This window comes from Mobula birostris, chromosome 23 (assembly GCF_030028105.1).
Source record: "Mobula birostris isolate sMobBir1 chromosome 23, sMobBir1.hap1, whole genome shotgun sequence".
Taxonomy (NCBI): Eukaryota; Metazoa; Chordata; class Chondrichthyes; order Myliobatiformes; family Myliobatidae; genus Mobula; species Mobula birostris.
Genome location: NC_092392.1, coordinates 21,302,490 through 21,317,926, shown reverse-complemented (window position 1 = coordinate 21,317,926; position 15,437 = coordinate 21,302,490). Strand labels below are relative to the sequence as shown.

The following is a 15,437-nucleotide window of genomic DNA, read 5'->3' as shown; positions in this document are numbered from 1 at the left end:
GTTACTTGGATGAAGATATTGATGGCGTTGTGGCTAAGTTTGCGGATTATACAAAGATAGGTAGAGAGGCAGCTAGTGTTGAGGAAGCAGGCTGTCTGCAAAGGACTTGGACAGATTGGGAGAATGGACAAAGAAGTGACTGATGGAATATAGTCCAGGGAAGTGCATGGTCATACAATTTGGTAGAAGGAATACAGGGCAGAAAATTCCAAAGTCAGAGGTGCAAGGGGAGCATTAAACCAAAACCATTGATGGCACGAGAAAACATGACTTTGAAAAGAAGATGGAGAGTTATTGCTAGTGCTATGGCAACAAATCACACCACATTCAACATCACTAGTAAGATTATTTGATAATAGTTTGATAGAATGTTATATAAAGATTGAAAGTGTTAAATCTAAACAAAGCAAACTACAAGAGTATGAGGCGTAGAGTGGTCAGGGCAGATTGGCAAATGGCATTTATATGTATAACACAATAGCTAATATTGGGCTATGGGCTTTGGGGATCTAATGTTTAACTGCCATTCATTCTTTAGGGCACTCCTCTGTCTCCGTGGATGTTTGTGAAGAAAAAGAATTTCAGGATGTATATTGTATTCATTTCTCTGACATTAAGTGTACCCAGTGATAGCTATTGAAACCTATTGAATTATAAAATCAGTAACAGCAAATACACTTCTTTATTTATGCATTTTGCTAAAGTAGCCAACATAATCAAAAACCTACCAACCCCAGGCGTTCTTTCTTCTCCCTACTCCCATCAGGCAGAAAATATAAAACTCTGCAAGCACATACTACCAGGATCAAGGACAGCTTCTATCCCACTGTTGTATGGTTTCCAGAATAATAAGGTGGTCCGTTGACCTCATAATCATCCTTGACAAGAGTTTGCACCTTATTGTCTACCTGCACTGCACTTTCTCTGCATCTGCAACACTTTATTCTGCATCCTGTTCTTGTTTTCCCTTGTACTAACTCAATGCACTGATCTGTATGGATGGCAGACAAAATGAAGTTTTTTGCTGAAGGTGTAAAAATAACAAACTAATTTACCAATATATATCCCTTTAAGGCTCAAAACCCAAATGAAAAGGTGATCAAACTGTAGCAATCCACAGAAGGCAGAGATCACAGAACATGATAGGAAGGGTGTATAATATTGCTAAAGAGAGGAAGAATTGGAAAACTTCAGAAAAAAAGGACCAAAAATTGTAAGGTGAAGGAAATTAGAATATAATGATAATCTAATAATTAGAGTACAGTACCAGGGACCAAAAAGGCCTCTGTTGATACATAAAATGGAAAAAATTAGGATAAATTAATCTGGGTCTGTCACAGACTTAAACTGGAGAAATTACATTGGGGAATAGTGAAAAAGTGAAACAGATAAATTACTCAAGCATATCGTATTTGTATAAGTCACGGAACCTCGGAAATAGTGAAGAAGAATGATCTAGAGTGAAAGAGAAGCAAGACCCAAGACCAAGGCAATGTATAAGATCTGACGATGTGCAGGTCAATGTTTGAAAGAATTGGTTATATAGATAAAAGATGGACTGTTTGTTATCTTCCAAAATTCTGCAGATTGGGAATATTTCCTATCAATTGGAAGGTAGTAACTGCAATCTGACTCTTGAAGAAAGGGAGAAGAAAGTAAACAGGAAACAACAGACCATTTACATAGAAACATAGAAACAGAAAATAGGTACAGGAGTAGGCCATTCGGCCCTTCGAGCCTGCACCGCCATTCAGTATGATCATGGCTGATCATCCAACTCAGAACCCTGTACCAGCCTTCCCCCCATACCCTCTGATCCCCTTAGCCACAAGGGCCATACCTAACTCCCTCTTAAATATAGCCAATGAGCTGGCCTCAACTGTTTCCTGTGGCAGAGAATTCCACAGATTCACCACTCTCTGTGTGAAGAAGTTTTTCCTAATCTCGGTCCTAAAAGGCTTCCCCTTTATCCTCAAACTGTGACCCCTCGTTCTGGACTTCCCCAACATCGGGAACAATCTTCCTGCATCTAGCCTGTCCAATCCCTTTAGGATTTTATATGTTTCAATAAGATCCCCCCTCAATCTTCTAAATTCCAACAAGTACAAGCCTAGTCGATACAGTTTTTCTTCATATGAAAGTCCTGCCATCCCAGGAATCAATCTGGTGAACCTTCTTTGTACTCCCTCTATGGCAAGAATGTCTTTCCTGAAATTAGGGGACCAAAACTGCACACAATACTCCAGGTGTGGTCTCACCAAGGCCTTGTACAACTGCAGTAGTACCTCCCTGCTCCTGTACTTTAGCCTGACATTAGTAGTAAGGGTATAGTTATGTATTATTACGTACAATTTATTATTAAGGAAACAATGGTAGGACAACTAGAAAATAATTCTAGGATGGGCAGAGTCAACATGGATTAATATGAAATCATGTTTAATGAACCTTTTGTCCAGCAGAGTAAAAAGTAGAAAAAAAGTAGATGTGGTCATTGTGTCATAGAGCAGTACAGTATGGATACAGGCCTTTTGACCCAATCAGTCTATACGGATCTTAGTACTAACCCAGCTGGTCACAATTTTCAGCATTTAGCTGATATCCCTCTAAGCCCCACCACTCCATGGGCCCATCCAAGTGCCTCTTAAATGATTTTATTGTACCTGCCTCAACCAGTTCCTCTGGCAGCTCGTTCCACATACTCATCACCTTCTTCACAAAAAATTTGCCCTCAGGTCCATTTTAAATCTTTCCACTCTCACTCTGTGTCCTCTGGTTTTGGACTCTCTTACCCTGCAAAAGGACTGTTAATGCACACCTTATCTATGCCTCTCATAATTTTGAACATCTCTACAAGCTCACATCACACATACCTCATCAGATCTTGCAGGTTCTTTGGGTTTTGATTGTGTTACTTTCTCATACAATGGATGTTTGAAATGCTGATTTATTTAATCTCTTTTTATTCCAAGGAACAAAGACTGATCCTGGGCAACCTCTCCCTATTACTCAAGCCTCTAGTGCTGGTAACACCTTAATAATTATTTTCTGCATTCTTTCCAGTTTAATCATGTCATTCCTATAAAAGCATGCTTCTGGCCATTCAGGAAGACTTTGATAAGGTGTCCCACATGAACGCGTCAAACAAAATTGGATTAGGAATGAAATACTGACATGAAATGAGTGATAGTTAACAGAGGAAAATGTGTGGCATTTGGCATTGGGATTGGTTTTGGTATTGCTATCTCATTCAGATGATCGGAAAATACCTTAAGATGTGGAGTGGTTGGAAGAGACAGGGAGTTGTGAAGGGATTGATCCCTTTGGAATATGGAGTGGGGGGAATATGTTTCTAGTGGTGGAATCTTGTTGAAGCTAGCAGACATTTTGCGGGATCATCAATTGAACATGGAGTCTGGTGTTGTGGAAGGACCAGGGGAACCCTATATTGTGGTGGACAAGGAGTGAGTACCGATATTCTGGAATTGGATGACATGTGGCCCAGGACACAGTTGAATAAAGAGGAAGTCCCCATTAAGGAATGACGAAGACATTTCTGTGGGGAATATCTCTTTATCAGAACAAATGCAACAGAGACAAAGGAAGTGGAAGAATGGAGAGGGGTCTTAAGCAGGCGGAGGGGGAGGAAGTTTAGCACATGCCCTCTAATCTAATCAGAATCCTGTTTCTCTTCCTCATGTTCTTTTTACATTGTTGATTGTGGGAGCTTTCTGTGTGTAACGTGGCTGTCTTGTTTCTGACATTAGACCGGTGACTAAAGTTTCAAACAGCAATTTGTTAGTTATAATGTGCCCTGGAACATCCTGACATTGCTAAAGATGTTAGAGAATTGCAGGACTCTGTAATTTCTGCTTTCTCTATCGCTGGGCAGGTTCAGTTAAAATAGGATTTGAAGCCAGGCAGAAGATGAAGGAATGGGGTTAATACAGTTGTTCCAGAATCCATCTAGAAAATTTTCATTGTGTAATTTCACTTTAAAAGTATGTTTTTATTCACCTACACAGAAGATTGTTTCTGCAAAGCATGAAGTGATGATGGATTTAAATTTGTAGCTTTGAATAATGACGTAGTCCTCAGCTTTTTTCTCTAGTCCTGTCAAAGGGTTTCGGTCCGAAACGTTGACTCTATCCTTTTCCCTGGCCTACTGAGCTCCTCCAGCATTTTGTGTGTGTTGTTCAGATTTCCAGCATCTGCAAATTTTCTCTTGTTTTTACTAATCTACTTGCATTTAACAATGTTAAATTTTGAACAGTCAAACTTGAAGGACAACCGCGAGAATGTTTACAAGAGCAAATAGGCAGATAAAACAAAAAATTCCAGAGTCCAATTTTTTTCACAGAAACCTTTGTACTTTCTCAGTAATGAGTTATTTTTCTAAGGATTCATGACATAATATTACATATGCAATTTAATCTTCAGGTTTCTGTCTCAAGGCAACTAATCACTAATTTTAGACACACGCTCAGTGAGAATTAATCCTTCCTGGTAGTGTAAGGGAAACTTGGGCAAATCTATGGCTTCTTTGATCTTTTGTTTTTGTTTAATTTCTTTTTCAGATAGAGCAGGAAACAAACAGTACAACACAGGAACAGGCTCATTGGCTCATCATAAGATCATAAGACCATAAAGCATAGGAGCAGAATTTGGCCATTCAGCAATTCAAGTCTACTCTGCCATTATTAACTGTCTCTACTCCATTAACTGGCCTTCTTCCCATAACCTTTAACACCCTTACTCATCGAGAACCTACCAACTTCTACTTTAAATATACCCAATGACTTGACCTCCACAGCCTCCAATTCCACAGATTCACTACCCTCTGGTGATAGAAATTCCTCCTCATCTCTGTTCTAAAGGGATGTCCTTGCATTCTGAGGTTGCGCCCTCTGGTCCTAGAGTCCATCATTATAGGAAACATCCTTTCCGTGTCCACTGTATCTAGGCCGTTGAATATTCTACAGGTTTCTATAATGTTGTGCAGAATTAATTAAACTAATAATTAAATACTTAACTGAACTCAACCCTTATGCCCATACAATCTCCATATCATTGCATTTCTGCATATAATGTACATCTAACAACTGCTTACACTCTTCTATTGTATCTGCCTCTACCACCACCCTGGCAATGCATTCCAGACATCCACCACTTTCAGTGTAAATAAACAATTTGCCTAATTGATTATAAACATGAAAAATTCTGCAGGTGCTAGAAATCCTTTACAGCACACACAAAATGCCTGGAAGAACTTAGTAGGTCAGGCAGCATTCATGGAAATGAATAAACAGTCGACATTTCGGCTCAAGACCTTTCTTCAGAACTGGAAAGGTATGGGGAAGATGACAGAATAAGATGGTTGGGGGAAGGGAAGGAGGAGAGCTAGAAAGCAATAGGCAAAGCCAGGAGGGTGGGAAATGTAAAGGGCCAGAGAGAAAGGAATCTGATAGGAGAGGAGAGTGGACCACAGGAGAAGGAGGAGGAGGAGGGGACCCAGGGGAAAATAACAGGCAGGTGAGAATAAATAAGAGGCCAAAGTAGGGAATAGAAGAAGAGGGAAGGGGGAGGGATTTTTTAAAATTGGAAGAAAAAATTGATATTCATGCCTTTGGGTTGGAGTCTACCCAGACGGAATACAGTATAAGGTGTTGCTCGACCACCTTGAGGGTGGTCTCATCATGGTCCAAAAGGAGACCATGGACCGACATGTCGGAATGGGAATGTGATTCTGAGTTTTAAAATGTTTGGCCACCAGGAAATTCCATGTGGCAGATGATGCGGAGGCACTCAACGAAGCAGCCCCTTAATTTAGGACGGGTCTCACCAATGCACAGGAGGCCATATTGGGAGCACTGGACACTATAGAGGACCTCAGCAGATTTGCAGGTGAAGTGTTGCCTCACTTGGAACAACTGTTCCATATTCCAAAGAAGTACAGGTTAGTAGGTTATTAGTCAATTGGGCAGTGTAGGCTAGTCGACCAGAAGGGCCCGTTACCACACTATGTCTCTGAATGAACACATGTGAGATCATGAAGAGATCTTACTCTGAAACAATAACCTCTGATAGATTAGGCATATCCATTGTGTATCACACGTCACTCTTCACTTCCTAATGATGCTCCCGTCCCAGGAATCCAAACCATAAACTGTTTCTCTACATTGAGGACTCACATTGTGAAATTCGTGATGTACGCTCCCTTGGGAATCTTTAAGTTGAACTCCACATTCTGTGCACTCGATTCCTTGTTACGCACCTTCGTACTAAAGACTGTTTCAGCAAAGCGTGAAGTGATGACGGATTTAACTTTGTAGCTTTGAATAATGACCTGGTCATCGGCGTGATCCTATTGAATAAATGAAAGTGATTAATAAACACAGTCGTATTTCTGTAAGGAATGAATTTCCAGTGTGTGGTTTTATCTTTATTTATTTTAGAGATACAACAGGATAAACCACCAATCTGGTCCAATGACCCCAAACCGCCCACTTACAGCCAAAAGACCAGTTAACCTACTAAAACACGAGGAAATCTGCAGATGCTGGAATTTCAAGCAACACACATAAAAATTGCTGGTGAACGCAGCAGGCCAGGCAGCATTTATAGGAAGAGGTACAGTCGACTGTACCTCTTCCTATAGATGTTGCCTGGCCTGCTGCGTTCACCAATTAACCTACTAATCCATCTTTGGGATGTGGAAGGAACACACTGCATCTGACGGTTACCCACGTGGTCATGGGGTGAACATACAAACTCCTTAAAGACAGAGGCGGTATCTGCACCTGAGTTGCTTGAGCTTAAAAGCATTACGCTAACCGCTATGCTCCTGTGCCACCCCACTATTAAAATAATTCTAAACTATACTTTATAAAATTCCCAGTTTGCTTTTTCTGCGGAGCAGCAGAGAATGAGGGGAAACCAAGATCAGTACCCAGCTGAACGCCACTGACTTACCTGATGTGAAATTTGTTGTTTTGGAGCAGCAGCACAATGCGAAGACATAAAAATCACAATAAATTATAAAATAAATAAATAGTGGAAAAAAAAAAGGATTAGTAGGCAGGTTTCTGTGTTTATGGGCCATTCAGAATTCTGAAGATAGAGGGGGACGAAGCTGTTCCTGAATGTGGGTCTTTAAACTCCTTAACCCCCTACCTGAAGGTAGCAGCAAGAAGAGGACATGTCCTGGATGGTGATGAACCTCAGTGATAAAATTATTATGAACTTTTATAAAGGTTTACATGCACTGTATTAGGAATTTGCTGTCTTGTGTTGGTCAGGGGATGACATGCAACAAAACACAACTTTCGACATTTATTTATTTCTTGAGATACAACATGGAACGGACCCCTCTGGCTCTTTGAGCCCAGCAACCCACCAATTTAACACTGGCCTAATCACCGGACAATTAACAATGACCAATTAACCTACCAACCGGTACATCTTTGGACTATGGGAGGAAACTGGAGCACCCAGAGGAAACGCACGTGGTCACAGGGAGAATGTACAAACTCCTTAAAGGAGGAGTCAGGAATTGAACCGGGGTCATCTGTACTGTATAGTGTTGTGCTAACCACAATGCTACCGCGCTGCCCCAATAAAGAATAAAGAATTATATAAAAATAAAATTAGAGGTTAAATATGGATATGAATAAAATGTGCACAAATACTGTACATAAATGCAAGCATACATTTACAATGTAAGCAGCATAAAAAGTGGTTTAAAGTGACTACAGTGTTGTGAAGTGATGGGGCAATGGATGTGGAGGCTAACTAGAATGGTTGATCAGATTAACTGCCTGGGGGAAGAAAATTTAAGATGGTGTGAAGTTTTTAATAGCCCTACAGCACTTTCCAGAAGAGAATTAAATTGACTTTATTTCTTACATCCTTCACATACATGAGGAGTAAAAATCTTTACGTTACGTCTCATCTAAATGTGCAATGAGCAATCATGGTAATTTATAATAATTTATAATAAACAGAACAGTCAATGTAATATAGAGTACACGCAAGTCCGTGTGAGTTCATCAGTCTGACGGCCTGGTGGAAGAAGCTGTCCCGGAGCCTGTTGGTCCTGGTTTTATCCTGTAGTACCGCTTCTCAGATGGTAGCAGCTGGAATAGATTGTGGTTGGGATGGCTTGGGTCCCCAATGATCCTACTGGCCCTTTTATACACACCTGTCCTTGGAAATGTCCTGAATCATGGGAAGTTCACAACTACAGATGCGCTAAACTGTCCGCACCACCCTCTGCAGAGTCCTGCGATTAAGGGAGATACAGTTCCCATAGCAGGCAGTGATGCAGCCAGTCAGGATGCTCTCAATTTTGCCCCTGTAGAAAGTTCTTAGGATTTGGGGGCCCATACCAAACTTCCTCAACTGTCTGAGGTGAAAGAGGTGCTGTTGTGCCTTTTTCACCACACAGCTGGTGTGTACAGACCACGTGAGGTCCTCGGTAATGTGGATGCCAAAGAACTTGAAGCTGTTTACCTTCTCAACACCAGATCCATTGATATCAATAGGGGTTAGCCCATCTCCATTCCTCCTGTAATCCACAACCAGCTCTTTTCTTTTTGAAACATTGAGGGGGAGGTTGTTTTCTTGACACCACTGTGTCAGAGAGATGACTTCTTCCCTGTAAGCCACCTCGTTATTGCTTGAGATAAAGCAATCACTGTAGTGTTGTCGGCAAATTTAATTAGCAGATTAGAGCTGTGGGTATACAGGGAGTAAAGGAGGGGACTCAGTACGCAGCCCTGAGGGGCTCCTGTATTGAGAGTCAGAGGATTGGAGGTGAGGGAGCCCACTCTTACAACCTGCTGGCCACCTTACAGGAAGTCCAGGATCCAGCTGCACAAGGCAGGGTCAAGGCCGAGATCTCTGAGCTTCTTGTTGAGCCTGGATGGAACTATGGTGTTGAATACTGAACTGTAGTCCAAGAACAGCATTCTCACATAAGCATCCTTCTTCTCCTGATGTGTAAGGACAGTATGTAGAGCAGTGGCCATTGCCTCATCTGTCGATCGGTTGTGTCAGTAGGCAAGTTGTAGGGGGTCCAGTGTGGGTGGTAGCATGCTGCAGATCTAATCCTTGTCCAGCCTCTCAAAGCATTTGCTTATTATTGAGGTGAGTGCAGCAGGACGCCAGTCCTTCAGGCATGTTACCTTGGTCTTTTTTGGTACAGGGACAATGGTGGATAAATTGAAGCAGGAAGGCACTCTACACTGGGAGAGGGAGGGATTAAAAATGTCAGTAAACAAACCTACCAGTTGTGCTGCTCACATCCTAAGTACTCGCCCTGGGATGCCGTCCGGTCCCGCAGCCTTGCGACTGTCCACTCGTTGGAAACATCTGTGTACCTTGGCATCAGAGATGACCAGGTTGCAGGCTGTAGCGGTGGCTTTCCTCGGAGGCTCAGAGTTAGTGACATCGAACCGAGTATAAAATTGATTGAGCTCATCTGGGAGGGAGGCCGCAATGTTGGCGGCACCACAACGTTTGGCTTTGAACTTTTGGAAAAGGCAATTTGCATTACTTTCCAGACAATTTGTTTTGTTGAAGTAGTCCAAAGTTATTTGGCACAAATTTATTTCTTTTAGCAAAGGTAAGAGATTTCCAGCTCATGTTGAACTTAGGCCTCAGAGGTCAGAAGGTATTGGATGTGGTGAACAGATGAATAATTTTACGAATGGGAGTGTTAAATAGTTTACGAGAAGCATGGATGAGAGAATGTATAATTGACAGGATGCAACTGATGAATGAATTGGTGAATCTGGCAGAAACCAAGAATGTGGGCAATTAACATTGGCGAGTTATTTCCCTGTTTGCTAACTGTACAAATCTCTGATGAGACTATATGGAGTATTGTGGGTAGCTCTGGTCACCCAGTTATGGAAAGCTGTTACCAAGCTGGAAAGGATGCAGAAAAGATTCATGGGGATAATCCTGGGACTTAGGAACATGAGTTATAAGGAGCGGTTGGATAGCTTCAATGAGACTTTTGTTTTACTGGAGCGTAGGAGATTGATGGGAAACCTTAAAGAGATTTATAAATTCAAGAGGGGCATAGGTAAGGGGAATGGCCTTCTCTCTTCTTAGATGCTGCCTGACTTGTTGAGTTCCTCCAGAATTTTTGTGTGTTGCTAGGGTGAATGGATATAGTCCTCTTCCCAGGGCAGGGTTGTCTGAAACTAGAGGACATAGATTTAAGATGAGAGGGGAAAGATTTATAAGGGGCCAGAAGGATAGCCTTTTCCATACAGAGGGTGGTGGGTAGATGGAACGAGTGCCAGTGGAAGTTGTAGAGGTGGGTACAATTGCGATGTTTAAAAGACATTTAGATAGCTACATGTTTAGACAGATATGGGCCAAACACAGGCTAGCTGAGGAAGACATCCTGGATGAATTGGGCCAAAAGGCCTGCTTTGAGTTGTAAATCTCTGTGACTTTTGTAGCTCATGGGTTTGTGTTTGTCACGAGAGATTCTGTAGACGTTGGAAATCTTGAGCAACACACACAAAATGCTGTTGGAGCTCAGCAAGTCATGGAGCACATTTGGAGGGGAATAATCATTTTAGGCCAAAACCCTTCATCAGGACTGGAAAGGAATGGGGCAGAGGCCAGAGTAAGAAGATGAGGCAGGTAGGGAGGAGTACAACTTAGCAAGCAATAGGTGAAACCAGGTGACAAGGAAACTGAGTGTGGGGCTGGGGGGGAGGTGGGGATGATGGGAGAAGCTGGGAGGGGATAGGTGGAAGAGGTAAAGCGCTGTGGAAGAAGAAATCTGATAGGAAAGGACAAGGGAGTAAATGGGAGGAGGTGGGGAACCAGAGGGAGGTCATGAGGGTGGGGGAGGAGAATAGAGGCTGTGAAAGAGCCACTAGAATGTGGAAATTAAAAAGGGGGGAGGGGAAAAGGAGAGTGATTATCACAGGTTAGTGAAATGGTATTTGAACTTGTTCTGCATAGCTGATGGTGTAGATATCTGTATAACCCAACGTCATTGACCACTAACTACTCTCAATATTTCATGACCTGTGTCATTTTTCATACTAAGCAAGTCGGTACAACTGGAGATACAGGAGAGGGAGGCCTGGACTTTATGTATCTGTGGATCACCACACAGAAAACCCCAAAAGCCACTTAGTTTCCTCTCTGCAGCAGACACAAACTAGACAACTTGGAAAACAAGACCCCATGAACCTCACAAATCCAACATTCCAGAAGGGAAGTTGCTGGGAAGCAGTGGAGATTCATCTGGAGTTTGTAAGTGGGGATGGAGAGTTGGTGGGGTTGGGCCACAGGAGACAAGTTGATATATTTCTATTGATTCCCTCGTGATCCCATGGAAAAAAACTTAAACAATTGGACAAATAAGTACCATTGGATATTCTCAATTGTCCTGGTTCGTTGGGATTTGTGGGAAAATGACTCAGGTCAGGGATTAAAGAGTGCAGTTTGTTGATGATACATGCTTTGTGAAGATGTCTCACAACCTGCTCTGAAGTTCAGATTAGAATAACAATCTAACACAACCAGAATGGGGAAATAATCCGCCAATCTTAACTGCCTACACTGCTTGGTTCCAACTTCATTCATCCATTCATCCACCATGTCATTTCAGTAACACATTCTTTCTTCCTGTAACCCATGGAGAACAATCTGATTGGCTGCATCACCGTCTGGTCTGGAGGTGCAAATACACGGGATCGGAAAATGTTGCTGAGGGTTGCAAACTTATCCAGCCTCATCGTCGGCTCTAGCCTCCCCATCATTGGGGGCATCTTCAAAAGGCGATGCCTCAGGAAGATAGCGTCAATCATTCAGGGCCTCACCATCCCGGACAGGCCCCTTTCTTGTCACTACCATCAGAGAGGAGCTACAGGAACCTGAGGAAGCATATCAGTGTTTTATGAACAGCTTCTTTCCCCTTTTGCCATTAGACTTCTGAATGAGCCCATGAGCTCACTATTATGTTCACTTTTGGCATTTTTTATTTCCTTTTTTCCTTTATTCTTATTGTAACTTATAGTATTTTTATGTATTGTACTGTACTGCTGCAAAAAAACAAATTTCACATCATATGTTATTGATAATAAACCTGATTCCGATTCATTTCTCCCATTCATAAATTCATTCATCCTTTCAGCAATTCCACCGTTAAAGTAGGATCCCAAAAAGATAGAAACTGAAGTTGAAAATAATTAATTGTACTTCCATCTTCAGGGAGAAAACCAAGGCAGTTTCACTAAACAACCTGACCAACCTTTCAACTTAGCAATACACCAAAAAGCAGCAAACTTGTGACACTCATTCATATAAATTATTTACAAAAGCAAAACATTAGTAAGAGCACAGATGTCAATAACCCTCTGGTCGTGTAAACACAACAATCAGTAGATAGGTAATGGTTAAACCAAGCAGGAATTTAAAACACTATAGGAAAAGAGAGAAGAAAAATCTCACCTCCTCCTCTTCATCTTCTCCATCTTCACTTCTCTGCCAAATACAAGGATGAAATATTAGCAAAACAAATTTTCTTTATGTTCAGGGAATCTGAGAACAATAGAAAATATTTTTAACTTGGTGAATAGGCTTATTATTGTCTCACGTACTGAGATACAGCGAAAAACTTGTCCTACATGCCTCCCATACAGGTCATTTCAGTACAGCAGTGCATCAAGATAGCACAAGGGAAAACAATAAGAGGGTGTAACAATTACAGAGAAAGTGCAGTGCAGGCAGGCAATAAGGTGCAAGGTTATAACATGGCAGATTGTGAGGTCAAGATTCTATCTTATTATATTAGGAGATCCTTCAATAGATACAACAGCAGGCTAGAAGCTGTTCTTAAGCCTGTTGGTACGTGCTTTCAGACTTTAGAATCTTCTGCCTAATGTGAAAAGGGAAGAAGAGAGAATGATCAGGGTGGATGAAGTCTTTGATTATGTCGGCTGCTTTAATGAGGCACTGAGAAGTGTAGACAGAATCCATGGAGAGGAGGCTGGTTCCTGTGATGTGCTGAGCTGTGTCCACAACTCTCTACAGTTTCTTGTCGTCATGACAGAGCAGTTGCCACGCTAAACAGTGATGCTTCCAGATAGTATGTCTTCTATGGCGCATTGATAAAAATTGTTGAGGATCACAAGGGACATGCCAAATTTCTTTAGCTTCCCGAGGAAGTAAAAGTGCTGATGAGTTTTCTTGGTGGTAGCATCTATAGGATTAACCAGGACTGATGATGGGTGATTTTCACTCCTCAGCACTTGGAACTTATTTGAATTATGGTAAATGATCCATCATGGAGGATAAATTGTTGAAGAATAAATAATGAAAGACATCAAAAATAACACTTTTTAAATTTGTTCTTCATGAATAATGTACAGTATGTATAGGAGATATTAAATAATTCTTTGTGGATTCTGTGATACATTAAGGTCTGTACGATGGTGTAGTGTTTAACATAACACTTTACAGTGCCAGGCACCAAGGTTCAATTCCTACTGTCTGTAAGGAGTTTGTATGTTCTCCCTGTGACCGAGTGGGTTTCCTCCCTCAGCCTGGTTAAGGTGAGTAAGTTGTGGGCATGCTTTATTGCCACTGGAAGCATGGCTACGATTGTGGGCTGCCCCCAGCATATCCCCAGGCAGTGTTGGTCATTGACGTAAACAACGCATTTCATTGTATGTTTCAATGAACATATGTATAACAAATAAAACTAATCTTTAAATTTGATTCTGCAAATGAAGATATTATTTGTATGCAAGCACTCTTTAACTAAGGTAAACAATCCACCATGGATGATAAATTGGTGAAGAATAAATACTGGAAAATATAAAAATGGCACTTTATGATTTGTTTTTCACGAATAATGTATATCTGGGAGATTTTTAATGCGACTTCTTGGAAGCTATGATTCATTTAATTCGATGAATGAAGACATTATTTGCATGCAAGCACACCTAAAAGGTGAGTTTTAGTGGTCTTGGCCACACATTTTACCATCAGTGAATTCTGTTCCTGAAGTATTCAAGTATATTCCTTGGCTTGCTTACCAGACCATAGCATTGGTAATATACTGGAATGAAACTGAGCTGTTTTATTCCTCAGTCAGTTTACAAGAAGGAAAATGCAGCACCATCTTATTCTGCGACAGTGTTGAGTTAATCCCTGGAAAAAATAAAATCAGTTTACTGCACAAGCCATTTGCAGCGTGGGCCCGAGGTGAAATTCAGCTGCTCCTGCTTTGTGTTCAATAAATGAACAGATCTATCAGTAAATTCAATCGCTATATGGTGCAATGTGAAGATCTGTAACAATTTCAAGTCACACTGATTCACACAGCAGCACCTTGGCTTGAGATTCCCTGTTGCTTTGAGAAATTTTCTGGATTGGCACATTAATTGACCGTTAAACTTGCCAAAAAATGATAAGTACCCAATTAACAGTGTAAGTAGCCTTTTAGCAGTTGCCATTTCAATCTCAATCAGAAGATTCTTAAACACAAAGAATTCTGCAGATGCAGGAAATCTTGAGTAACAGACACAAAATGCTGCAGGAACTCAGCAAGCCAGGCAGAATCTACGGAGGGGAATAAATAGTCAACATTTTGGGCTGAGACCCTTCATCAGGACTGGAAAGTAAGGGAGCAGAAGCCAGAATAAGAAGGTGGGGAGGGAGGAGAAGGGTGGGAAGGTATATAAGTTGGCAGGTGACAGGTGAGATCAGGTGAGAGGGAAGGTTGGTGAGTGTGGGGCGAGGGGTTAATGTGAGAAGCTGGAAGGTGATTGGTAAGACAGAGGGCTGAGGAAGGAGTCTGATAGGAGAGGACAATTGAGTAAGAGAATGGGGTGGGGAACCAGAGGGTGGCGATGGGCAGATCATGAGGGCAGGCAAGGAGAAAAGAAGGAGTAAGAGGGCTACCAGATGGGAGAGATTAATAAATTAGGAGGGGAAGGGGAAAAGAGGCAAGTGGCTACCAAAAGTTAGAGATGTTTTGTGTAAGTTGAGAAGGTTGCCAATTCTCTTCTCAGCAAACAATATTATACCTTCTGGTTCCAAGGTTGTCAAGCCGAGGAGTGGTAGTGGGGACAGACTCCCACTACCTAAAAGTGCTCCTCATGGCATGCGCCTCAAATAGCCTCTGACAACCAAGTCCAACTCCTGGCCTTCTTGTGTGGCTTAGCCTCTAAGCCCGGCGGAACTGTTTCTACTGACAGGAGAAGGGGTGAAGGCGGGTCCTGGCGCCTTAAAACCAGTGCTTTGGGTAGATGGAGCTCATCAGCCTGGGAAGGCAGCCCATCTAACAGAGGGAAAACTCCGATTTCAAACCTTCGCTGCCTTGCAGTCATACCCACCCATGGGAAAGGCTTCGGGAGTAAACCCTGAGGACAAATCCGGAGCTGGAGTCCCTAAGGCAG

The 15,437-nt window shown here is 41.9% G+C and overlaps 1 protein-coding gene across 1 annotated transcript in view; it reads right to left on the bottom strand.

Moving 5' to 3' along the window:
- Positions 1-15,437, bottom strand: part of itih2 (inter-alpha-trypsin inhibitor heavy chain 2) — a 108,227-nt gene that overhangs the window by 71,726 nt on the left and 21,064 nt on the right. The window contains exons 3-4 of the mRNA XM_072241813.1: positions 12,484-12,516; positions 6,189-6,361 (exon numbers count right to left, since the gene is read on the bottom strand). Of these exons, the coding sequence (XP_072097914.1) occupies positions 6,189-6,361; positions 12,484-12,516 (206 nt within the window). The remainder of the gene's footprint in view (positions 1-6,188; positions 6,362-12,483; positions 12,517-15,437) is intronic.